The sequence below is a fragment of the Ursus americanus genome, chromosome 10 (genome assembly GCF_024610735.1).
Source record: "Ursus americanus isolate L20-20 chromosome 10, mUrsAme1.1.p, whole genome shotgun sequence".
Taxonomy (NCBI): Eukaryota; Metazoa; Chordata; class Mammalia; order Carnivora; family Ursidae; genus Ursus; species Ursus americanus.
The window spans coordinates 2,663,524-2,688,315 of record NC_142136.1 but is presented as its reverse complement, the minus strand read 5'-3'; the positions used below and the strand labels follow the sequence as shown (position 1 = coordinate 2,688,315).

The 24,792-nt window shown below is 52.1% G+C and overlaps 1 protein-coding gene across 2 annotated transcripts in view; it reads left to right on the top strand.

Annotated features, from left to right (window-relative positions):
• COL4A2 (collagen type IV alpha 2 chain) overlaps positions 1 to 24,792 on the top strand; it is a 163,435-nt gene that overhangs the window by 98,595 nt on the left and 40,048 nt on the right. For both annotated transcript variants that reach the window (XM_045772972.2, XM_045772973.2), the window contains exons 5-18: positions 4,740 to 4,874; positions 4,961 to 5,005; positions 7,922 to 8,038; positions 9,707 to 9,778; positions 10,085 to 10,120; positions 10,229 to 10,291; positions 11,753 to 11,788; positions 14,099 to 14,140; positions 15,794 to 15,892; positions 17,590 to 17,625; positions 18,163 to 18,213; positions 19,139 to 19,183; positions 22,728 to 22,781; positions 23,566 to 23,632. In XM_045772972.2, the coding sequence (XP_045628928.2) occupies positions 4,740 to 4,874; positions 4,961 to 5,005; positions 7,922 to 8,038; positions 9,707 to 9,778; positions 10,085 to 10,120; positions 10,229 to 10,291; positions 11,753 to 11,788; positions 14,099 to 14,140; positions 15,794 to 15,892; positions 17,590 to 17,625; positions 18,163 to 18,213; positions 19,139 to 19,183; positions 22,728 to 22,781; positions 23,566 to 23,632 (898 nt within the window). The remainder of the gene's footprint in view (positions 1 to 4,739; positions 4,875 to 4,960; positions 5,006 to 7,921; positions 8,039 to 9,706; positions 9,779 to 10,084; positions 10,121 to 10,228; positions 10,292 to 11,752; positions 11,789 to 14,098; positions 14,141 to 15,793; positions 15,893 to 17,589; positions 17,626 to 18,162; positions 18,214 to 19,138; positions 19,184 to 22,727; positions 22,782 to 23,565; positions 23,633 to 24,792) is intronic.

Here is a 24,792-nt window from a genome sequence, read left to right as displayed (position 1 = left end):
TGCCCGTTGTTAGCTGATTGTTACTATAGAGGTTAGGGACTGTGCAAATACTTCCACGTTATCATGAGCTTGGAATACGGTGTTCATGCATCCTGCCAGGGTCGTCAAAAATACTGCTCACAATGGTAACGGTTATCCCTAAGAACATCGGCCGAGTCTAAGTTTTAGTGAAGGAATTGGTTTTTTGGATCCTAAAAAACTAGTCCTTCCCAGGTTCTGGGCCGTTTTATGCATTTTCTAGTGATCTGGGACTTGGGCTGGAATCCCCAGAGGGTCACTGAGAAGGGCAGCATCGGAAGGGCCGGGAAGGCCTGGAACACACTGCCAACCGCCGAGGAAGGGAGGAGCCGCCCAGGGGACTAGAGAGGATATGGGGTGTCTGCAGGGGCCCGCTGCCCATAAAAGGCGAGACAGGAAGAGCAAACTTCAGAAAGAGAAGGGATTTCCTACTATTCACATGTTGGCCAGTAAGTCACGAAAGGCTTGTTCTACCAGGAAAATACTGTAATGTAAATTAAAAATCCTGATGTGCAGTGAAGCAGGTTTTATCCTTGGAAACATTCCTTGGCCCCTCCCTGATGAAGGAAGCTCTTTTACCCTCCTCCCCACTGTGAACTGTAAGGCGAATAAGCTATGGATGGAAACAAACCCCCTTGGGGTTGTGTGAATGGGAGGCGACCCTTGGCCGGCCCCGGCGGATCATCTGTCCTCCTCCTGCACGTCAGAGTCTGAAGTTCTAGAGCCATTCCGCGTGTGCCCATAACTGAGGATATCCCACCTTTTCTCAGAAGTGAAAACTCCAAGTGCAGGAAAGCTTGGGAAGTGTCTCAGGACTTGAAGTGCATTGTGTCCACAGCTGTGGTATTTAAGCAATGTGAATTCAAGTCTGGACTCATTCTCTCCACCTTTGCAGACTTCAGCTCCCGAAGCTGACCCTGGACCCCACACCTACTCCCGTAGTGGTTTCTAGAAGGGAGAGGAGAGGAGCAACCATCCATCCTCCCAGGGGTCAAAGTTGGTTCTGGCCTGTTGCAGATAGCACCGAAGCATAAGACCAAGAAAATTTAATTAGAAATCGTCCTTAACAACATAAAGATTACATTTTCCTCTGCCTGATGCAGTAAGCTCAACCTGTCTTCTAAGATCCAACTTCATGCTTGAGATTTTTATTAAAAGACACCAATCCTATAAGAATGTCAGGAAGGGAAGGAGGGTGGTATCAGGCAGGGATTCTCACACTTTACTGCACAAAGTAACCTCTGGGGGTCGTGTGCACGGGAGCTCAGGAGGGTCTGGGCCAAGCCTGAGACTCTGTGTTTCTCGTGGGCTCCTAGACCTAACTGTGTGACACTTGGCTCCTTGTGCTGGACCTTCCTGAGCCCCTGTTGTCTCCTCTCAGGTGGGGGTGATGGCCACTCATGCATTTGGCATGGGGGTAAAATGAGATAAGCTTTTTTTAAAGACCTTGACAGTGCGCCATCCCAGAAGATACATAATTAAATGGTGCTTCTCTCTGTCCTGTTTCCCAGCAAGTAACACACGGATATGAATCAGACTGTCTGGCGGGCCCGGGTCACGGCACATGGTCTCTCCTTTCTACAGTGTCTGCTGGCTTTTAACAAATACTTTGTGGAAATGCTTTTCTCAAGTAGATTGCGAGAATCTCAGGAGCTTTAGAGATTTGTGCAAAGTCATTCAAACTAGAGTCCTACTCTTTTGGGGGTGACTTTTGCTTTTAACATCACTTCCAACAGAAGGAAGATATGGAAATAGGTCTTCTGACCATGACTTTTCCACTAATGATGAACGTTGATGGTCATTAGCAGAAAGGAAGATCCTTTTCATTCCCTGGTCATTCCAGCCGCTCTTTACAAACACACTAGGTGCCTGGCAGGCAGGATATCCTCGGGGAGCTCTCAGGCCTGATGACTGAAACATGCATAGCAAAGTCCTTGACCTTGACGTCAATGCCCGTTTAGCTGCAGCCTCACAGGCTGTGTGCTGTGGGCGAGAGCGAGGGTCCAGTCCCCGGGGACGAAGGTCTAATTCAGAGTCTCTCCAGACTCTTCCTGGCCCTTCCCCAGGGCGGAAGCTGGATGGAATTTGTGAAATGTTCCATCTGTGAGCAGCTCAAGTTAATCTCTTCAGAATGACACCATCTTCACACCCACTACGGTGGCTATAATTTTAAAAAATGGAAAATAACAAGTGCCAGCAAGGACGTGGAAAAATTTGGAACCCTCACACATGCTGCTGGGAATGCACACGGCTCGGCCACTGTGGAGAATAGCATGGCGGGGCCTCAAAAGGTTAAACAGAATTGCCTGAAGATGCAGAAATTCCATGCCTCAGTTTATAACCCGGAGAGCTGAGAACAGGTACGCACAGAAATAACTCTGTGTGTGTGTCGACCGCGGCTGCATTCACAGCAGCCCTGAGGTGCAGACACCCTCAGTGTCCGTCAGCGGACGGACGGACAGACTGTGGTCACCCATCCACTAAATGTTGTTCAGCCGTGAACGTGAGTGCATCACTGGGAGGGGCTCCCCCCATCCGAAGAACCTCAGAAAAGTTGTGTTAAGTATCAGAAGCCAGGCACCAAAGGCCACACACCCTGCCTATGACTCCGTGTACTTGAAGTACCCAGAGTGACAGAGCCCATCGACACCGAGGGCAGACGCCAGTTGGCGTGGGAACCCGGGGCTGGGGGAGGGGCAGTGGGGAGTGACTGCCCAGTGGGTATGGGGTTGCCTTTTGGGGTGATGGAAATGTGTTAGAACAAGGTAGAGCTGGCGGTTGGAGAGCACTGTGAATGTGCTGGGAGCCACTTTAAAACGGCTACTTTTATGGGAACTTCGCAGTGACAGCACGCTCCAGAAAAGGAAAGACTGGTTTTATTCCCAAAGCCAGACTTCCCATCCAAGAAACAAAGGCTGAAAAGAAGCTCGCTGACAATGGCAGGAAAGTGAGTACATGATGTCGCTATCACTTTTCCCAGCAAAGGGAATCAAGGAAAAGGTTAACGAGTGCACGAGGAGGCCGTGGGTGTTCGTCCCGGAGACGCAAGCACTCTGCTTCGCTTGATAGCAGATGCCCCCTCCTAGCTGCCTGCAAATAGTAGTCCCCCCAGACAGAGATGAAGTCGCAGACGGGAGCAGTGACGGTGCTAATGAACACACCACTTTATCCCCAAGGCTCTCGTGTAAACACCGACAAGCTGCAAGCCTCACTGCGATTAGGGGCAGTTGAAGGCTTAGGGGGACTGCGTCATCACAAGACGGTGATGTTCTAACAGCTGCAAACAGAACAGAACGGAACACAACTGGGGGAAATCTATAAAAATCAGAATCAAAGTATGTTTTGTCCCCAAACTTACAGCACATGTAACGTTTGGAGGCCCCTGAGCACTAGCCTCGCGTGACCCCAGGGTTCGTATGTCCAAGTCGGGCTGCCCACCTTCCAGCACAGCCGTCCTCAGGGAGGAGGGGACAAGCAAGGGGCGATGGCCCCCTTTACCACGTTCTTTGAAGACGTGAGATACCCCGGCTTCACCCCTGTGTACGATGCTTGTGCTCAGACAGAGGATCTGGCGGTTTCTGCCTTGGCTGGACCGTCCGGAACACATGGAGGGTAGAACAGGAGAACCCCCCGACTCCAAAACTGACGTTGGCCCAGTGGGAGCCCTAAGGAGACTTCCCGAAACTCCCCTTTGTTGGAGGAGGCGGGGACCCCCAGCTTGGGGATAGATCGCATTTATCAGCTCCACCTTAATCTCCATCCCTATCTTCCACCCCAGAGAAATTCCTCTCCGCTTCCCCCATGCCTGCGCCCCACATCCGAAAGGAGTGGGCAGTGTAGGAACGGTACCGAAACTTGGAGGTGCGAGCCCCACGCCCCTCGGCCAGGTGAATAACAGTCCATGGCGTGGATGGACCCACCATCCTCCAACAAGCACTGTGCTTCCACTCCTTGGCTGTTGCAGGAGGCGCTGCGCTGAACACGGGGGTGCAAATAGCGGTTCGCGTCTCTGCCTTCAGCTCGTTTGAGTATTAGCCCCGAAGTGGAATTGGGGGCCCACAGGGCACTTCTCTGTGTCATTCTTAGAGAAACTGCCATGTGCTCCCCATTGGCTGCAGTCGTCTGCACTCCCACCCACAGGGCTCGGGGCTCCCATTTTTCCCGCATCCTTTCTGCTCAGCATCTTGTCTTTTTTCAGTAATAGCCCTCCACGTCCAACGGCTCTGGGCCTGGATCTTTGTAGGCTTCAGAAACCTGCATTTCTTCTGTGTGTGTGCAAGGGGTGAGTGTAGACAGGGGAGATGATCCAGCCACTTGTGATACAGGACACAGTTCTATACCTGTCACGTGCATTATATTGAGATAGAGAGAAAATCTTAGAAATTTGCTTGGAGTTTTCTTTTTAACTGAAAACACTTTTTTTAAAAAGCCAAGTAAGTTGGTTCTTTCGTCCCGACCCAATACCAGCATTTCACAATAGCATCACTTTAGTTCAGGATGGCTTTTTCTCACATTTAACATGTTTTTTTCTTTTACAACTCCAGGACTTTTCTTAGCCAGAAGTCACTCTGTTGCAACTGTGGCAGGAGATGGAAGTTGACACAGAATGTTCTCGGAACGTTGTAGCTCTTTGAGAATGAAAAGCATGGTTTCAAAAGCAGCGTGATAGACAATGCGCGTCTGTTGTGACCGATCGTGACCGAACTCTGTTGTTTCTGCAGGGCCAGCCCGGGCCAGTGGGCCCCCAGGGGTACACCGGGCCCCCAGGCCTGCAGGGATTCCCAGGACTGCAAGGCCGCAAAGGTGACAAGGGCGAACGGGGGTCACCCGGGATCACAGGACCGAAAGGAGACGTGGTACGGTGACCGCTGGGACTCCCTCCACTTCTGCGATGGGCGGTGGGCGTCCCGGCCTTGGGTAAGTTTGCCTGCCTTCTTTACAGGGAGCGAGAGGTGTGTCTGGATTCCCTGGTGCCGACGGAATTCCCGTAAGTGTTTTGCACGGTTGGGATCGTAAAACGCGGTACGCGTGCTAAGCAATAGCTTATGACTTACAGAAACATCTCTGACTAGGCCTCCTGTTCTGCTTACCCCACGAGCCTGGCAGGGCTATACGTGCGTACTTTTGCCGCTGGAGTCCAGTCAAATATCAGACAGATTGTTTCCTTTGTAAACGTTCTTCTGGACTTGGCTTCAGCATCCAGGCTGCTTTGCCGAAGCCGGACATTGTTTTGTAATAAAGAGCTAGAGTGTTGCTCAGATATGCTCCGTAAGAGCCGGCCTCGACATTCCGTTGCAACCTGCAGAGAGAGCAGCGCGGCCGTGAACACGGAGGTGATGAAGCCCTTTCGGACATTCGTGCAGCTTCCCAAAGTCTCTGAAGGCAAACCACATGTAAACAAGAAGAAGACAAGACAGGGTTCGTCCATGAGAAAATCTCCAAATGCAATAAAATGTGTTTTTCTAACCTAGTTTACTTTACTTCTTGTGGCATACAAAAATAAACAGAGCGCTTGACTCACGGCCTCTTCACAAGGACCCGCCAGGAGGTTTCCCAGGGTCCGCTTCCTGCAGAGCCCGGCTGTGCGGGGAGATGTGTTTATCACACACGCGGGCGTCCGCTGCTGAAGCCTGAGGACATCTGCTTCAGGAGCCGTGTGCACATGTCTGGGCCCTTACTCCACGCACCGTGTCCTGTGTCACCGTGTTAGCATGCACAAGCGTGCACACACACATGCAGAGCCGCATTCCCGGGGCTCCGTAAGCGGGGCTGCTGCCTGGCAGGAGAGCGAGGAGGGCGGGCGTGGGAGCCGTCACGAAGAGGGCGAGCTCGTCTTTCAGAGCCTGAGCCACACATCCGGGAGAAGGAGGCTCCCGGAGCTGGAGAGAGGAAGCCACCCGCAGAGACGCAAGGCCTGGGTGGCGGTGACCCCGTGCGTCACCTGGACGGGGGGCTCCCACACACCGGTTGGACACACAGCTGCGACCAAGGAAGGAGGCCACTTTCCCATTAGTCAGAATCTTGAGAAATTGGCAGAGGTGAAGAATCCGTGATTTCCAGGGATAAACAAGGAGTATTTTCCTACCAACCTCCTCAAACCAATTCGCCCATTTTTAAACTGCTTCTCTGAGCTCTTTGGGCCACCCATCCGTTTCGTCTTCTGGAAGCTGAAATGTGAGTGTAAATGGAGTGATCTCATGGAAAAATACTGTAACTCCTCTGAATCATATTTCAATTTGTTTTTCCACTTCTTAGACATTTAAGATGAGGAGCTAATAGTTTACAAGTTAGGAAGTACAGTCACGTGAGGGAGTGATCACTCCAGTGAGCATGGATCCAGGTTTCTGCAGAATCTCCAGGCTGCTCAAGACGGCCTCGCTCGCTGGCCACAGGGCTCTGGGACGGCACAAACGTGAGCCGAAGGGCCGCCTGCCACTTCGAAGCCCCTCAGCAATGTGACGTGGAAGGACCGGGCTAATTCGAGCGTTTAGAAGTCGTGCATCAAACGTGACACGCGGTCAGGATCTTAGAGGTGTATCTAACCGGATGCTGGACCAAGGTGAGCAGTCGGCCCGGTATAAGTAAAACCGTTCTTGGAAGAACCGTGTCAAACTAACGTCAGATTGACATGCGATCTCAAGTGACTGAGATCGATTCTAAGAGAGCAAGAAAAGCCAGCAGCAGACACATAATTCAGGAGGAGCGTGAAGAGCTCAGTTTAAGAAAAGCTTCATAGAATAACGCCGGTCGTGAGCAGGGCATCTACTAAGCTTGTTTTCTCCTGCCGAATTTGAAGGATCAGCTTTCGTGCCTGGTGACTTACGGGGTCTTTGGGTTGTCTCTTGTCCCCCAGGACAGCTGCCTGGAAGTCTGTTGTCTCTCTTCTTATCTGATGGCGCTAGTTAAAGCAATGGCTTTGGATATCCAAAGCAAAGAGACATACAACCAAAGAAAAATGCTACTTTTTTCATCATGTTTCGTAATATCATTCAGGGTCCTGGCCATCTGTGTAGGATTTGTTCATTTATCTTGAAATGTCCCAGATTTCTCAAAGTAAATCTAAAAGGCATCCAACATGGCCTCAAAAAATCACTGTGGAATATACGTTTGGTCTCTTGTCAACAAAATCAAAATGTTAAAGAAGCTAATAAGATAGCATATATCTGAACATCCGTGGGGAGAAATAGCATGATACACTGTGGTCTGGTAGCACGCAAGCTGTGGGTTACTAGCCCAGCCCCTGGCTGTCTCAGGAACCGGACGAATACAGGTGGGACGCCCACAGACTCAGCCTGTCTCTAGTCATTCAGAAGACATTTGATCATGTTGCCTTCCCTCCCTCACCCTCAACATCACAGAACATCTGACTTGCTTTCTCTTCACGTTTAAAATCAAGAAAGGAGTGTTCCTCCCAAGAAAGCAAATGAGAGGAAGTCGGTTCTTCTACAGAGACGTAGTCACATGAAATCCCTTCTGTGCGAGATCTTTTCCCTGTGTGGGATGTGGGTCCGTCAGACTCACCCTCTGCAGTTCAGTTGGGCACAAAAGATAAAGGCACCCTGTTGTCCCTGCAGGACCTAGCTGCTTCTAGAATGTTTTCTGGAATTTTTAAGTCTACCGTGACCTGTCCCTGCAAAGACAGACGTCCCAGTAGACCAACGACGATTCACTTCTTCACCAGAGCCCTTGGGAAACAGAACTTTGTCTGGAAGGCCTTTCTCTTGCTTAGAACTCTGCCCATGTGCCTCTGTTTACTTAATCTTCCATTCCTTCATCTGCTCGTTCTGGGTCATCTCTGCCCGTGGGTTCATGCAGGATGGGAGGATACGGAGCTCTTTTATCACAGTGCTCGTGAGAACCACAGTGTGTGTACTGGAAAGCTCACTTACTTTTCTCGTCTCAGGGACACCCCGGGCAAGGTGGGCCCAGAGGACCACCCGGCTACGATGGCTGCAACGGGACCAGAGGAGACGTGGGCCGGCAGGGACCCGAAGGCCCTGTGGGGTTCCTCGGCCCTCCCGTGAGTACCCGCACAGCGCATGCCGTCCAGCGGTTAGCTCCAGAAGCTAGCTGGCTGGCATTTGTCAGCAGAGGCCTGGAGGATATCGTGTGCCTCTCGCAGGCCCATCCAGAAGGCCCTTTCAGAAAGGGTCACAAAGAGACTTTCTAAGGAGGGCGGGTTGTCTCCTGTGGACCCCAAGGCCGGGGTGAGCAGGCGCGCTCCGCCTGCCTCTCGCACCCCCAGGAGGGTCACATCCCTGGGAGGGTCGCTCCCCTGCCCTCAGCAGGTGGTCAGGAGGAAGGAGATGTTCCTGCAGACATCTCAGAGTGATTTTCCTGGGTCCAAAGAACTTCGTTTTCCTTATTCATTCTGTAAACAAGATAGAAAATGATTGGCTTGGTTGCTGTTGTGCGATCTTCCCGGTGTCACCGTACTCTCCCCCAGGCCGCATGTCAAGGAACAGTGAATCACAGTAATAGCAAAACTCAAATAAAAAGGCTTAAAGCTTGACAGATGCCCTGTGAGTCACCATCTCATTAGATTCTAAAATCCTCTGTGACATGAGAAGCATTCTCCAGCCCTGACAGGTAGAAGGGAGCTCTTTTTTTTTTTTTTTTAAGGGAGCTCTTTTTAATGGAAGACGTTCTCATATTCATTTATTTTGTTGACTGTTTTCAGGTCTTTGCAAAAAATCTTGAAATGGTTTTCAGGACTGTCCTGCCACCCTCATACCATCAAAGTATTGCAAAGTCAGGGTTATACCAACATCTGGTTTGGTAAAATTTTTTATTTAGGAAACATTTTTAAAGTTGGGGAAGAGCAGCCATGCGTCTTGCCTGTGTTTCCTACAAAGCTAGTGGACTCCTCACCCCCCACCTTTCAGGTCTTCCTCCCTGGGTCGTGTCTTTTTTGTGGTTCAACTTCTCAACGAAGACCATCACCTTCTAGTCTGCCCTAATATCGTAAAACTTTCATTATCAATAAATATATCCGTTACTTTAAAATACTGATTTTTTTAAGATTTTATTTATTTTTTTAAGAGAGTGAGCAAGAGAGAGAGCACAAACAGAGGCAGAGGGAAAAGCAGACTCCCGCTGAGCAGGGAGCCCGACACGGGGCTCAATCCCAGGACCCTGGGATCATGACCTGAGCCAAAGGCAGATGCTCAACCGAGCCACCCAGGCACCCCTAAAATACTGATTTTATGTGCAAGGCATTAAAAGACATTTAAACACACACATATGTGCATACACACCGGGTGTACTTGTCACGATTCTTTTTTACAGAATGACCCAGTATCTCTCCCAAAAATGGTGCCTCCATGCATACATGTCCATATTTTTAGCACCCTAATGCCAAAGAAAAGACAAAAACATGATTACACAGGAAAATAACATGTTGATATCCTAAAAGATGAGTTTACTGAGCATTTCTTTGGGTTTTTGAAAATACATAAGTCCTATAAAGTATTTCCATTTTAACTTGGAAGGAAGATACTGCTGGGTAAATATAAAAGTGAGAGTCTCACCTTCGTGGCTAATTGTAGTGACCGGTGTCCAGAATAAGCTAAATAAGGAATAAGCATTGCCATAAAGGTCGCTATTGAATCACCCAGATGACTACGGCTGCCCTGAAGGTTAATGGGTCTTCCTGCGTTTTCTGTCTCCCATGTGCGTGCTACCATAGGGACCCCAAGGACCCAAAGGACAGAAAGGCGAGCCATATGCGCTATCCAGTGAGGACCGCGACAGATACAGGGTATGTTCGCTAGATACGGGGCTCGAGACTAAGCGATCGGTGTAAACTCCTGATTAGTAACTGTGCTTTCCAAGTATGGCTGAGTTGTGAGGACGCGAGAATGGGGAGCACGTGGGGTGGCAGAACCACCCAAAATCATCGCTATCCCATCGGGGTGACGTTCAACTGTGGGTACACACCGTTCCCATATTCACAATGCCCCAGATAGGAGGTAACATTACCAAGCCCCTGGTTGTGATAAAATGTAACTAGATCTAAAAATTTAGTTAAAAACCAGAACTCATACCATTGTGTCTTCTCAACTAGGGTGAACCCGGAGAGCCTGGATTGGTTGGTTTCCAGGTAAGTTCTGTTTTTATTAGCGAATGTTCCAAGCAGAACTTTAAGAACTCAGGACTCCGAATACCAGTCTACCTTTCTTAACAGCCTACTCTTGCTGCCTGTCCTTAGGGCACCCCCGGCCGCCCTGGGCCTGTAGGACAGATGGGTCCGGTTGGAGCTCCCGGAAGACCAGTAAGTACTCGCTGGTGGACACTTTCAGGGCGTCCTCTAGTGACCCAGCTTCTTCAGTGCTGGTGTGGACGGAAGTGTCATGATACAGCAGGGATGCTTGTGGTCACTCTAGAAAGCGTCCAGACAACACAGGTCATCCTTTGCATACATTTTGCTACTATTAAGGATGAAGAATGAGGACTTCAAATTTGTGGGTACCAGATCACCACGAACCACGTCAAATTCTGGCGTAGCGTTGGCTGGGCACCCCTCCAGTCACAAAGAAGCTCTGTCAGCCCCACACCCAGCCCGCTGACCAGGGCCCTGTCATCCCTGGGCAAAGCAGATCGAAGTCCAGTAGATGAATAAGGAGGTACTGGGCTCTGCCTGGGCGTGGCCATCATCGCCAGCGAGGTCTTAGACATCAGTTAACAAAATGGCCCTAGTGGCCCACCGGAGTGCCGGTCTGCAGGTGATCCCTACCCTTGCCACTTGAATGACAGAGTGAGTTCAGTGCAACAGGACAAATGCCTGGTTGAAGGAGGGCTTGCTGCAGGGAAGGAAAGAACCAGAAAGGAGAGGCACGTCCCCCCCGCCCGAGGACCCGGAGCTAAACCGCCACCAGAGGGCCCCTGACTCTCATTCCCCAGAAGTTTAGCAGTGAGACGAACGGGCCTCGAACAACATTAGCAGAGATTTGGCTCCAGGTGGCAAGAGACCTTGTCGCAGAAAGCCAGTGAGATGCGGTTCTGTGATCACGGGTTCTTTGCTCTCCTGCCGCACGAAGTTGCCGGCTTGCTCCCAGCGCACACCAGCGGGGAGGGGGGCATTCTTTAAATACACCATTCAGGGAAACCCGAAACAGTGGACAGTCTTCTCTGTGTCCTGGGCTGGTGGGACAGCTGCAGGTCCTCCTCCAGGCCGTTGAATCGCCCACACTGCTTTGTGCTGAAACACGAACTGCTCTTCTCATGCGCCTTTAAAGCCTCATCCTCGGGGTGAGTTGACAGAGTGCTTTGCAGAAAGACAGCGATGTTCGCAGCTGGACTTTCAACCCTGCAGTTTGGGCCTGTAGGCTAATACTGTTCACGAACATCTGCTGACCCACCAGCAAAACATGCTAGACGGTGTCCCGTGGGGAACCCCAGAGGAGAAGCGGTCTCTGCAGTGACAGGGCCTGGGACCTTGCAAGGGGTCCGAGCAAGCAGGAGTAGGACACTGGTGATGTCACAGGTCTGAACTCAGGGAAGCAAAGCCAGAACAGCTGTGCATGGCCAGCCGGCAAGTTCTGAGCGCCAGGCCTGACCCGGTCCTCCGCCTCCAGCCTTTGCTCCCCGCCCAGACAGATGTACCAGAAACCTCTATACATACTACACAGGCGTCTAAACATACAGCGGACAGCTTTCCCAGGGCTTTCTAGCAGATGCTATCTGGGTCCTGGGATAAAGAAAACAGTTTACACATTTCTTTGTATTTGTGCAGGGCCCGCCTGGACCCCCTGGACCGAAAGGACAACCAGTAAGTTGGTTATGGGGGTGGGGCGGGGTGCTTACGTTCTCGTGCGTACCTTTCTTGGCCACAGAACTACCTGGTGGACAACAACAGGCTATTTATTTCGTGATGAGAATGATTGTGTAGGTTTTTAGGACTTAGTGTTATAAATGCAAAGTTGAATCCACAGGTCCCCCCGGAGTGCTTGGCGCATCACATAAGCGGATACAGCAAATGACTTGTTGTCTGCCAATCACATGACACCTGCTGTTGTGTGAAAATCGCACTGCCGGACGTTTGATTGGAAATGCGGGTATAGGCACGGCTCGTGCTCGTGTGAATGCACAAGGGACGAAATGTGACTAGATCCGTGTGGAGGAGCCAGTGGCATCCTTCTCACCCAGACGTGACCGGGCTGTTTGTGCCCGAGGGTGACGTCGGCCTCCAGGGGACACAGTCGGGGATTTTCAAGTCCAGCTTGAGCCCAGAGCAGTGCTGTTCTCATCAAAGAAAGGCTATTAAGTTGGACGGAGCACAGGAAAGTAGGCGGTCGTCAGAACCTGCAGAGAGAACTAGGGTTCAGTGTCACCGGTGAGCTGGGTAGCTGTCCGAGACCAACAGCAGGAGGTTGGCAAAGGGGGTCTGTGATCAAGGTGTGACATGCGTCGGAAGTGCTGGGTAGTGTTACCAACGTTGAAAGACCGTCCGTGGCCCATGCGAGGCTGAGGACATCCCCCAGCCCGCACATTCCCACGTCTGCTCCATGGAAACCTCATCTCTGTGACCTCCGGGGGACCTCGGCTGTCATGACCCCCGGGGCCCCCGGGCCCCCCCAACTCCCATCACCTCTCACATGGCTTCCGGCTGGGGCTGGAGCTCGTTAAGGCTGCTGCCCCCACCGCTGGGCTCCCCACTGTCTTGCAGCCACGAGCAGGGTGGGAACGGCCCAGAGCCAAGAGAAGCGGATGTAGGACGGGGCGGCCGAGCCCCAGGGTCGCCTCAGATCCCCACTTGGCTGCAACACAAACAGCCCTCACCCTCCGCCAGGTCACTTCCTGGGGACTTGGACAGCCAGCTCATGGGGCAGAGGGACGGCAGGGGCCCCGGCAGATCGCATTCTCATCTAGCCTGGCTGCGTTTCTGTGCTTTGATTTCAGCTCCCGGCCAGGTGGGAAAGGAGCAAAACAGCGAAAATTAATTAAAGGCTTTGTTTTTATTTTTGGAGAATATGTGGGCATGGGAGGGGGCAGGCAGGATACTGCCGAGAGGAAGACCAGATAGGGCCCCACGTGATCCTTTGTCACTGCGGGAATGCGGAGACCCTGGGGAGGAAGCAATGTTGTTTGCAGGCTGAAGAGAAGAGCATTATTTCTATAATACGTGTGTGTAGGGCAGCTTCTCGTCGGGCTTAGCCTGGGCTTCGGGGTCAAGTCCATCCTCCAACACATGTGCACCCCCTCGTGAATCTACTAAATCCTTCTAAGTCGGGGCCCAACCCAGAGAATCACCATCCCCTAAATTCATTAAAAGGGTCAAAGTGTGAAATTTGAATTATCTTGCCAAGAGGAGAAAAGGCGGAGGCAGAAGGGACACTGAATCACAGTCCTCAGATACGGGATCCAGGGGGACAGTGAGCCTGAGGACTCGCTCTGAGACCCTCATCTGCGCAGATGACAGGCGTACGAACGAGTCCACGGGACCCGGGAGCAGGTCTGAGCTCCGCCACACGCCTGCAGTGAGGACACGCTCCCACCGCCCGCAGCGTCCGCGTTCATCGTCGGGGGGGGGTGGTGCTCGACGGTCGTAGGGCACTAGCTCATACAGCAAGTGCAGAATTAATGACTCAGCCACCGTCCTGATGAGGACGGTTGAACAACAAACTCTAACACATTCCCAAGGGCTGGCGGAATAACCACTGTCAGTCCAGTGTTTTCGAGGTTTTGCTTTGAGTATAAACTGCAGATTCCTTCATAACACATCACGCTTCTGCTCCCCTTCGTTTTCATCACTCAGACCTAATCCCGGCAAGTGTGCGGAAGGCACACGGAGGTGCCCCTTGCTGCTGCCCCCACGTGACCCCAGCCTGCTCCCGTTCACGTACAGTGACCCCTGGGCTCGGACTTCTGTTATGTGGTTTATAGGTGGAACTCGCAAAAGAAAAGAGATTCCTTTTCTTTTGTGTCAAATAGCTTTGGGGAGGGGACTCCAGAATATCTGCAAGGATAATTGTTCAGTATGCCGCAAATAGATCTTACATTTCTTTTTCTTAAAAAAAAAAAAGTATTTCACTGTGATTAATGACTCTCAAAAACTTAGAAAACTCATCTCTCTTTTCAGGGCAACAGAGGACTTGGCTTTTATGGAGAAAAGGGTGAAAAGGTAAGAAAACATAATAGATAAAAAGTGGAGGCCTGCTTGGCAATTAGGAAATAAATCATTTTAACGACCGGTTGTCCTGGCCATTTGCACGGGAAATAATCACTGTGAAGTGCCAGGTGGTGGAAAAGGCTCCACTGACAGTGATGGGTTGCTAAGACCGTGAAAGCCACCAGTGTGGGTCAGCCCCGGCCAGACCTCTGACGCAGACACGACCTCGGCCGTCCGCAGCACCCACAAAGTAAAGGCATTGCCCCGAGGTGTCCCGACGTGGGGAACCCTGAGCTGATTGAGCAGACCAAGCCGGGAGCCAGAGGCCAACATGGAGCCGGCTCAGGGAGCAGGCGGCCCGCCCCGGCCAGGCTCACAGGCGAGCGGGAAGACCGCGGGTCTGTAATCCCCTGAGCCACCAACCCGGCCTTCGAGACCGGCACTCGAGGCCACGTGTGTGAAAAGCTCAGCAGGCCGAGCCTCCCCAACACGTACCCATCGCATTCACAAAAGCTCCCGCCCACCGTGCATGCGTGCGTTTGGTGCCCGCGTGGTCTGCAGATTTTCATCTGTGTCCCCCTGTGCTTTTCGATGGGACGGCGCCCTAAGTGGGATCCGGTACCGCCCAGGTCTGAAGAGAAAGGCTGTTCCCTTGTGTTAATACCCTAGAAAAGATTGTGAAAGCAAAACATTGAACGATCCGAACACATAAAGATGTAAACGCCTGTGCAATGAAATATGTCAACATAGTAAACAACACAAAAAGAAGAAAAATCTAGAAGAAATCACAGAACGGAAGGGAGAGTAGGCACGTCAGGCAGAACAGAAATGAAGTGAGCGTCTATAATCTCCAAAGAGTTGATTCAAATATTAATAAGAAAACATCGAGGTCCTGACAGGTGAGGGGGCGGTGGGCAAGCAGTCCCAGACATTCTTTCAGAGGTAATGTTAGCGGACTCGGAGAATACACACAGGGTCCCCTTTCTGCAGCCGATACCTCCTGTCACTTCTGTTCATACCGTGTGACATCCGGGCTCACATTCGTATCATGTCCTTTATGTGGGGAAATTCCAAAGCAAAGACAGTAAGTTTCCTTTTGTGACGATGAGTTCCTGGAAGGTGATGCACGTATCGTGCAGAGACCTTGTCTAATGATGTTGCAGGTTCGTAGACTCGCCGTCTGGGCATCCCATGAAACGGGCTTCCTGCTAATGACAAAAAGGCCCACTAGACTGAAGATCCTACTTTCTTTAACGTAAAACACCCTGAACTGGTGAAACAGGGGTGGAAGTGGGGCGTCTTTCCTTCCTTACCCCTTGGCCCCAGTCGCGGAGAGCGTTAGAGTAATGTGTTCATGTGAAGACATTAGCCCTTGTGTAGAGATTCAGCACAAGGAGAGAACTGCACAGGAGCAAGGCAGCCCAAACGTGGGAACAACCTGAACAGCTTTTATGAATGCATTACGAACGATCATGAATGCAAGGCCACACAAATAATTTTGCGCTGTGATCATTTTATATTACACTATGATTATGACATTACAAAGTTATGTACCTGTGGTTAGTAATACGCAAAATAGAAACAGCAGTTTGTGTGGTGCTTTTATTCACACTCGATAGTGTCTTTCCAGCTTAAGGATTGCTGCTTTTGCTAACCCACCCACAGGGCGACGTGGGACTGCCGGGACCCAATGGGATCCCATCAGACACCCACCATGCCATCATCGGACCCATGAAGGAGATGTTCCACCCAGAGCAGTATAAGGTAAAGAGACTTCAGCAAAATTGACTGCATTCCCAGTAGAACTATAATAAGGAGGAGGGAAAAAAGGAACTTTCTTTGGTCTTTTTAAAACAATCACAAAGCCAGGGAGTCCTCACCATCCAGCTGGTACCTCAAGCATGAAAACACTGCCCACAATCACACGGGTGCTCGGTCCCTCATCTTCAAAAGCTGTGACGAATTTGAGACAATACGAGATTTCATGAAACCATCTCAAATCTGTCCTAAGTACGCAGCTCTCCTGTGCAGGCGCGGGCTCGTGGCCAGAGCATAGTTCAAAGCCAGGATGGGGAACTCTCTGAGCAAAGTCTTGTATTTGGCGCAATGAACCTGCTTTTACTCTTTGCTGACATGGGGCATCATTGTGGGTGTTTTTGCATCAGTTTTCTGATTTTTATAAATTCATTAATATTTTGTCAGATTAAAAGTGTGGTCTTGGGGTCTACATAAGCATTAACACCCCATTCACCACTCCCTCGCTCGGACGGGCCACTGAACCACCCCGAGAGTTCGAGCTCCCTTGTGCCCAGTGCGGATGGTAACTCTGGACCGCGTGTGGCTGCTGAGTGCAGACCGCAGTGAAACCCCCAGATCAGGGCGGGCACAGGCAGTGCCTGGGGACCCCAAACATAGAACCTAATTCCCGCTCTCAAGGATCTGTCCAGATGGGGATTGGGTGCACGGCCATGGGTGGGAGAAGGCCGGCCTCGGAGGAAATCAGTCGGGCGTCTGTGCCTGACTTAAGAACCACCTGACCATGGACAGAAGTGGCTCTGGCGGTGGCCCGTGGGAGGCAGAATGCCGGGAAAGTGTGTCAGGAGCAGGCGGTCATGAGCCAGCTGAGTTTAGAGCAGGACCGCTGGACAACCAGGCAGGAGGGGGTCCCCATCCAGTCATCAGTGGGATCCAGGCGGGATTCTGGCTCCTGGGGGTGCCCCGACCCTCAGCCAGGTAGGGCCTCTGTCCAGTCTCAGGACAGGAGCCAAGGATGCGGTGAGGCCAGAGCAGGCTCAGTCCATGCTGAGGTGCTCGAGCTTGCACCCCAGATTTCCTTCGTCTTCTGCAAGCAGGACGGGCTGGGGCCAGGGCCCGGCCGGCCTGCGGGATCCCTGCTGCAGGGGGACAGGGATCCGGGACACCGTCCCAGCAGAGATGGGGAAAGGAACCCAGCCGGTCACTACATTTCTTTCACCATCTTAGACCAAGAGGGATGGGAAAAATAGATCATATAAAATTGATACTGCTTTCCAAATAAAGTCTCTCTTTTTCGGGATTTTAGTACGTTCCAAATGTGTCTTTTTCTCAGAGGACCCTCCTAAGAATATCTTACTCAAACGAATATTATGGTCAGGGGCTTGTCCCCGGGCATGTGCTCTGGACGGCGTTTCCTGTCTGCCTGCAGCTGGGGGTGATGAAGACTGACAGCACGCCGAGAAGACGGGCAGCCTCGCAGTCATATGACACATAACATGTGGTTTAACGGCTGATGTGAAAATGCAGAAGAAATCTCACCCCTTTTTTCTTGAAGTTTGAAGCTGCAAAATGTAGGACTTGCTTATTCTGATGCATTTGCAATCATTGTTTACAGGTCCACTAAACACTTTTCTGCGACCTCAAACCCTGATCACTGTTTCTATTCTTGAACTAATGGCCTGTCTTACATTTCATTGTCTTCACAGGGTGAAAAGGGGAGTGAAGGGGAGCCAGGAGTAAAAGTAAGTTGAGCAGTTGCTTCTCCCTGGGGGGCCCCCGGTTCCCGTGTCCCCGTGCGGTGATAGCATGCGGGCTCTAGCGGCACCCACCTGCTTCTCCAAGCGGGTTCACTTTGCCGCTTCTTTTCGGAAAACAGTTTTAGACTGTCTTCCCTTTTGATCACAAACGGCAGCTCACCGACATTTCCTGGGGCTCATGGGCTGAACCTCCGTGCGTTCGGAGAGCAGGTGTGGGGCTCGAGGCCCCAGCAGGTTTGGCGACGGCTTCGGTTCTGGGTCCAGCTCACCGTTGCTCGGCCGTTCATCCTTGCCACACCTGCCCCATAGTCCCAGCCCTCCCAGCGTCACCAGCTACGTGACGATGCTGGTGGTGTCCGGGATTGCCGATAATCCAGGCCGCCTGGCCGCCTTTCTGTGACCCGACGTCGCACTGGGGTGGACCAGGGACCCCAGGAGGCAGGCTGGCCAGTCGGGGGGCTGGAACCCCCGAGCAGGGGAGGTGTGACAGGCCAGCCACCTGACGTCTCTGTTCTCTCCTAGGGCATCTCCTTGAGGGGAGAAGAAGGAGTCATGGGTTTTTCGGGTCCACGGGTAAGCCCTGCGCTCCGTAACTGCGGTTTGTGTCGGTTTGTGTTTTAAGTAAATGCATTCTTCAGAGCAGTTTTAGGTTGCCTGTGAGGTTGAGGTCAAGGTACAGAAATGTCCCATATGCCCTCCCTCCCCCCACCTCACGCGGCCTTCCCCACTGCCAGCGTCCCAACCAGAGTGGCCTCCAGGGACTGGTGTTTGACACTGTGCCCCCCACTGGAGGAGGGCGGGAGCAGGACAGACATTGCTGCTTCTGTAGTGAGGCTCACTTAACCTGCGGGGACAACCGTGCAGACTGTCTCCAACACAAGAACGCGACTCTTGTTTCCCTGAGGGTCCAAAGGAAGTGTCCCTAGCAGGATGGGGGGGGCAGTCAGGGGAGTGTCTCCCCGAGGGAGATTCAGCACCTGTGGCTCCCACGCCCGAGAGCAGACCTCCTTCTTCAGAGCATGGCCTGAGATGACGCCTGCCACTTCTGCCCCCTCCACGGGCCAGAGCTCGGTCACCTGCCGAGCTAAGCGACAAGTGAGCTGGGAAGCGTGGCCATAGCCATGGCCAGAGCAGAGAAGGTGGCCTGGTGGTGACTCTCCGGTAGCCACTACCCCTAAAAAGACACATGTTAGAGTCTTCGAAAATAGGAAGAGACTCCTGAAACTGGTGGAGGGCAGGCCTTGCTTTGTCTCTCCCTGTTGAGGCACAGCGTCCTCACCGATTTCTCCGTATTTCCTTAAGGGGTGGATATGATGCATTCCTGAAAGTGTCGCTGAAATGATCCACCTCCTTAAGGAAATAAAAAGCATCTTCGGATGGCTTTGCTATTTCATAGTGAAGCATTTCACCCCAGCCCGCGGCAGGTGCCGTGACCGCGCCTCCTGGAAAACATCGCTGCGTATTCTGAGCCGCTGTTTCTATTTTCTGTTCCACCCAGGGTGCTGCTGGCTTTGATGGTGAAAAAGGTTCACCGGGACAAAAAGTAAGTGGATGCATGGAACACTATCTGCTCGGGGCTGACGCACCTTACAAGGGTCAACTATGAAGACTGCTCTCCTGGGACAAGAAAGTGTCCCGCAGAAAAACACATTTAAAACCCTGCGTTTACAGCGGCATAAAGCATCCTTCCTCCCAGACCACTGGCGATGCCCGAGGCAGCCCACCCACCCGTCTCCTCCCTTTTGCAAAGCTGCGCGTTGCTTTGTCCTTTGGCGCTCTCCTCGGCGGCGGCGTGCGCCACTCGGGAAAGTCGCCAATGTGGTGGCCAAGTGTCTACCTGCATTTTTCATGGTTGATCTCACACATTTTGACACTATCTTCAATGATGACCCAATTAGTTAGTTTTATTCCGTGTTCTGTGGACAGATTTTTGGCAGTTTTTTAAAAGGAATTAATAAGTGAGAAATGTGTAATGAATCTGGGTCAGCTTAGAATTGTCTGAGCTCTTGGTCGTAGGAGAGGGTGCGCGGAGAAACAGTGCTCTTAAAGAGTGACGTCGTTAGGTTCCCTACTTACTGTTTCTGGTGATTCGATCACAGGATACGGAGCCGGCCTCCTTCCCGTTGTGGACGCCGGCGCCCTCCCCAGCCACAGGTGTTGTCCCCGCTCTGTGGGCATCGTTTCAGACACCCACGAGCCCCTGGAGGACATGCATCTGTCCCCGCGTATAATTGCGCGGGAAATAGCACACCTCTAGCACTCTGCCCTCTGGGTTGTTCGGCCCCGTGCCTCGCAGATGACCACAGGTGAGCACGGACACGTCCGCGTGGTCCTGGGCAGCTCGTGAAGCAGCAAGACGAGGATGCGGCCTGTGTGCTCACGACCCCGCGCCAGGCCTCCCGCTGCTTGCCGTGGGGCAGCCATCGCACAGTCCACGTTAGGGTGCATGCCTCTCGGGGTCCACGGGCTCACATGCCCATCAGTCAGCCCTAGTAGGTGTCTAGAAATAGACTTTTTAAAAATCAGTTCGGCCTCTGACTCAGGACTCTGTTGAATCCTGCTCATGGCTCCACTGCGGGTTGATGGTAGGACATCAGGAGAACCAGAAGGATGTGGGGCTCATCAGTGTCCCACAGGGAGCTCCCCCTTGTCTGTCCAGGGACTGCAGATGGCCTTGGCCTCCCAGCTCGGTTTCTGAACTCACTGGCTCTAGGCACGGGCCCTGCGAGCCCTCCGCAGAGGGGAACAGAAATGGGACCAGCCTTGACTCCTTCCTGCAGCCTTGGCTAATGTGACTCTTCCCGTCCCCGTCCTTTTATCCCAAACTCAGGCCAGGGGGCTGACATCAGGGTTTCCCTAATGACATTCAACTTCTCACGACATTAGTAACTGGTGGGGGTACGCTCCCCAAAGACAGCATACCTGGAGGACAGCTGTCCAGGCTGTACCCCAACCAAGGGCCAGAAGGCCAAATTCCAGTTAAGGATTTCAGTAATCAAGTGAGGGGACAGAGGACTAAGCAGACGTGACATCTACAAGTAATCCATTCCACCCACAAATGTAACCAAAGTGCTGCTGTTAATAGTGAAATGACAATTATGATTTTTTTCTACACCCAACACTAACGAGTTATAGGCTTTTAAAAAGCGGTTGGACACAGCTGCCCCCGGAACGCGTTGTTTACGTGAGACAAGATGCTCGGCAGACACCACCTGGGGCCTCTGAGTGCTGTGTCCAGATGTTAGGATGAAGGCCCACAGCCTCCAGGGGAAGACAGGGACACTTCCGGCCAAGCGGGACGTCTCTGTGGGGAGACAGTTTACTCGACTACACAAATAGGAAATGCCGGGGACACACACGAATGGCGGAGTCACCTGCTCGTTCGACCGCACTGCATCTCAGACGTGACCGCTGGGTATGCTCTTACTGGACAAGTTGCCATTATTCCTCACTGTCCAGTTACTAATCTAATCCCCAGATAATTCCTCCTTGACCACGCACCCCTTGCTTCCCCTGACCCTGTTGTCATGTTTGCACCCAGAAACACAAAGAGAACCTGTTAGATGGTGGTTCTCTCAGTGTGCCAGACAACTGGGCCTCCAGCTGCCAGGGGGTCTCAGATGAACCACGAGTGCGAATTTTCCCCTTTACTCTGCTGAGTTATACCTAATACTCGGCCCACCCCCAGGACCCAGTAACTCCCCTGCTGCTGAGAACTCACAGGGAAACTTCTAGATCATTGTGTTGGCTTTGAGGATTCCAGCTGCCAGTAGTCTGGGCGAGAAAAATACTGAGCACCCTTATTTGTGCCCTTTCTCCTGTTGGTTTTCTGGAACAGCCGGTTCATTCCAAACCGCTCAGGCTTGGTTCAGACGCGTTGGTGCTCTTTTGGCGTATTCAGCACGGGTGGTGATCACGTGGTCTGGGGGTGCGCTGCTCGGTGATGACGTCACACCCCGCAGGTGATGCTTGGGCGCAAAGGGCGACAGGCACGTTTGGCACGATTGCCGTGCCGGGCGCACGCGCAGCTCAGACCGAACGCCTCGTTGCCGGCCCCTGTCCCTGGCAAGCTCTCGCAGGATTCCTCACCTATCTCGAGAGATGGCCTCCAGCTAGATCCATTTAGCACCAGAGAAATTTGCCTTCGCTTCTGAATCTTCAGCTCCACCTAGTGTGAAAGGAAATCTGTCCGCATCAAAGGCCCACCGGGAAAAACCACATTACCGCCATCCGTGTTCATTCTAGACAGCAGGACTTTCCACGTTCACGTTATCCTGTAAAATAATCAGAATCTGGGGCCTCACCGTACATGGTCTTTAGCAAGAGGGAATGAGTTTCTAGATTTTTTAAAAAGCTTTACACGTGTCTCCAGCTATGACGTGGCTCAGAGGGTAAGCATTCTCTTTCAATAAATACTCAAGGGAATTAGAAAGCAGCACTTTGCACTTTTTAAATGAAGGGAAAAATTCTAAATTAAGAAGCATCAATGCTTCTCTTTGGCGTTAACTTAAAGTTTCCCAAGCGCATCTTGGGGGAAGGTTTTAATAGGCGGCCAGTCGTAACCTCACTGACGTGGGCCTCCGGGCCTCCCGAAAGATGTCGCAGGACGGACACAGTACCCCCGGTGCACAGTTCCTGCTCAGAAGGCGAACCTGCACCCAGGGAACCCTAGCTCTCACAGCTCCTCGAGGGGAGTACGCGGGGCAGAGGAGCGCCGCACGGCGCCACGAGGAAGAGGCGGCCGCTCCCACCGTGGGGCCCGGGCGGCACCAACAGCCCAGTGTCTCCAGCAGCAACGATGGCAACGCTACTGAGAAAGAGAGGCGGCGGCGGCAATGATGAATTATGACGCTTAGAGACTATCCGCCAAATGTCACGTTTGGACTTGGTTTGGATCTGATTTGAACAAAGCAACTGCAAAAAAAAAAATTTTTTTTTTTGAGACCAGAATCAGGGAAAATTGGGCACAGAGTGTGTAGTAGGTAATTTTAATGAATGGTGAGCATTATTAGACATAATAATGGTATTTTGGTCACTTCTTAAATCCTGTTAGAGGTACGAATAAGCATTGAGCATCTTTCTTGCAGGGGATCAAAGGACTGGATGGTTATCAAGGCCCCCACGGACCCCCAGGACCCAAGGTGAGCTCAGTGCTCCTTTGGCGTGCGGATCACCTGCTGACGCCCTGTTGGCGGAGGCATCCTGTGTGATCTAAGCAAGCACACAACACCCAGGCCTGGACAGATGGGACGGACACGGATCTATTAGTCCCGTGTGTCTGGGCCACGCAGGGGCATATGGAAGTCACGGCCTGGGGCGGAGCGAACCCATGGGGTTCTGGGAGCAGGCTTCGTAGTAACAAGAGGATGGGGTACCCCCTCTTCCCAGGGGAGAATATGATTAACTTGTGTGAGTAATTCCATGGGCTGGCAGGGAGGTGATACCCTGTCGGCTGAGGACCAGGTGGGGTGCAGCTGGGCAGGTGATGGGGACCCAGCCAGGTGGGGAGACTTTCCTGCTGGGGGGGCACATCTGGTGAGGACCGGGCAATTCAGTGGTTAGGCCTTTGGGGCCCTGGGAGGCTCGAGAAGGTTTAGGTCTTATCATCCAGATGGTATTAGATCAGGGTATCATGGCATTGCACCCCACCCACCCCACGGGGCTGCCCAATAATGGAGTCATCCGACAGTACAGAAAGTAGTCAGCTGACCACCTCTGGTGCTCGACGAGGATTTCAGAGGGAGATTAGTACCTTCTACTTTGTCGCCTCTTGGTGCGGCCGGCTGGTGCCCGGCTGGTGACCTGGACATCACCACAGCCCAGGGGAGATGGTGCCCCAGCTTTATTCCCTGCAAATATGCAGAGTATCCAAAACTCCAAAAGGCAGGTCTCAGATTCTTCTGTTTTCCTCTTTTCTTCCTCCAGGGAGAAGCAGGCGAGCGTGGCCCCCCAGGTGCACCTGCTTACTTCCCTCACCCCTCCCTAATCAAAGGTTCGTATGGCCACATCACACATGCAACCTCTTGTTTCGGACACGGTTGTGAACTTGCAAGAAAGGTTTTCTAAGCAAAACAAAACAAAACGAAAAAGATGTTTAGAACATAACCTTTGGAGAACATCGGTCTCACGTACAGCTCCCCTCCCTGCTTGAATCTGGGGTCACAGAGAGACCCCCGCTTCACCTGTGTCCTCTGTGCTCCAGCTGAGACCCCTTCCCTGGGAGAGTCCCTCCCTCCTGTGTACCGCGTGCAGGTTCTGCTTGGCCGCCTGTCTGTAATACCACGAAAGAAACCCAGTCCCCTGCACCTCTGGCTTCCTGGCAGCAGCCCCAGCCTCCCTCACTCCTTTACGCCCCATGGGCAACCAAGGTGCTTCTCCCCTCTGCTTGCCAGTGTGAAGCCCCAAGTTGGCCATAATCCATAATCTGTAAACGGCCACATCCTTTGAACCTTCGAGGAATCCCCATGTATTTGCATGACCGACTGCCCAGAAGGTGTTCCCACTGTCCCAGTGGACCCCTGAGTGTAAGTGAAGGGTTTTGTGTGTGTTGGACCTGACGCCCATTTCGTTATTTTACTCAGCCTTCCAGATGGGCGGGACCATACCAAAATATTCTAATTCTGTGATAAGAGCAATGGTCTCAGAACCTTTTTGAACATGAATCCTTCTAGGTTAAAAAAAACAAAACCGTTTTCAGCACGCCTCTGAATAATCATACGTACATGTATTTATGGATAATTTATCGCGTTGTACGGAGCGCCACGAGGGCAGTGATTTTCTCCGTCGTGGATCATTCCTGCATCCCCGCTTTCTAGAACAGTACCAGGCAGATGGTAGGTTACCTGGATGGACTGAATAGTGTACGTACTACCTCATACGCATCAGAAAGGAATTTTTAAGGCTGAGCGTTTTAAAATAAAGATGGTCAAATATTGTCTTCCTGCACGCAGCAGACCAGTTGGCCCCCTGCGTTATATGTCCAGGGGTCAAATACACCCTCTCCTGCGTGCTGGGAACCATCTGTCCGTTGGAGAACAACCTTTGCATGTGTTCGTCCAACGTGGATGAGAACACAGACTAGCACAGGGCTGAGGACAGAGCCCGGCGAGTCCCCGAGAGAGCAACGCCATTGGCTCCCCGACGCAGAGAGAG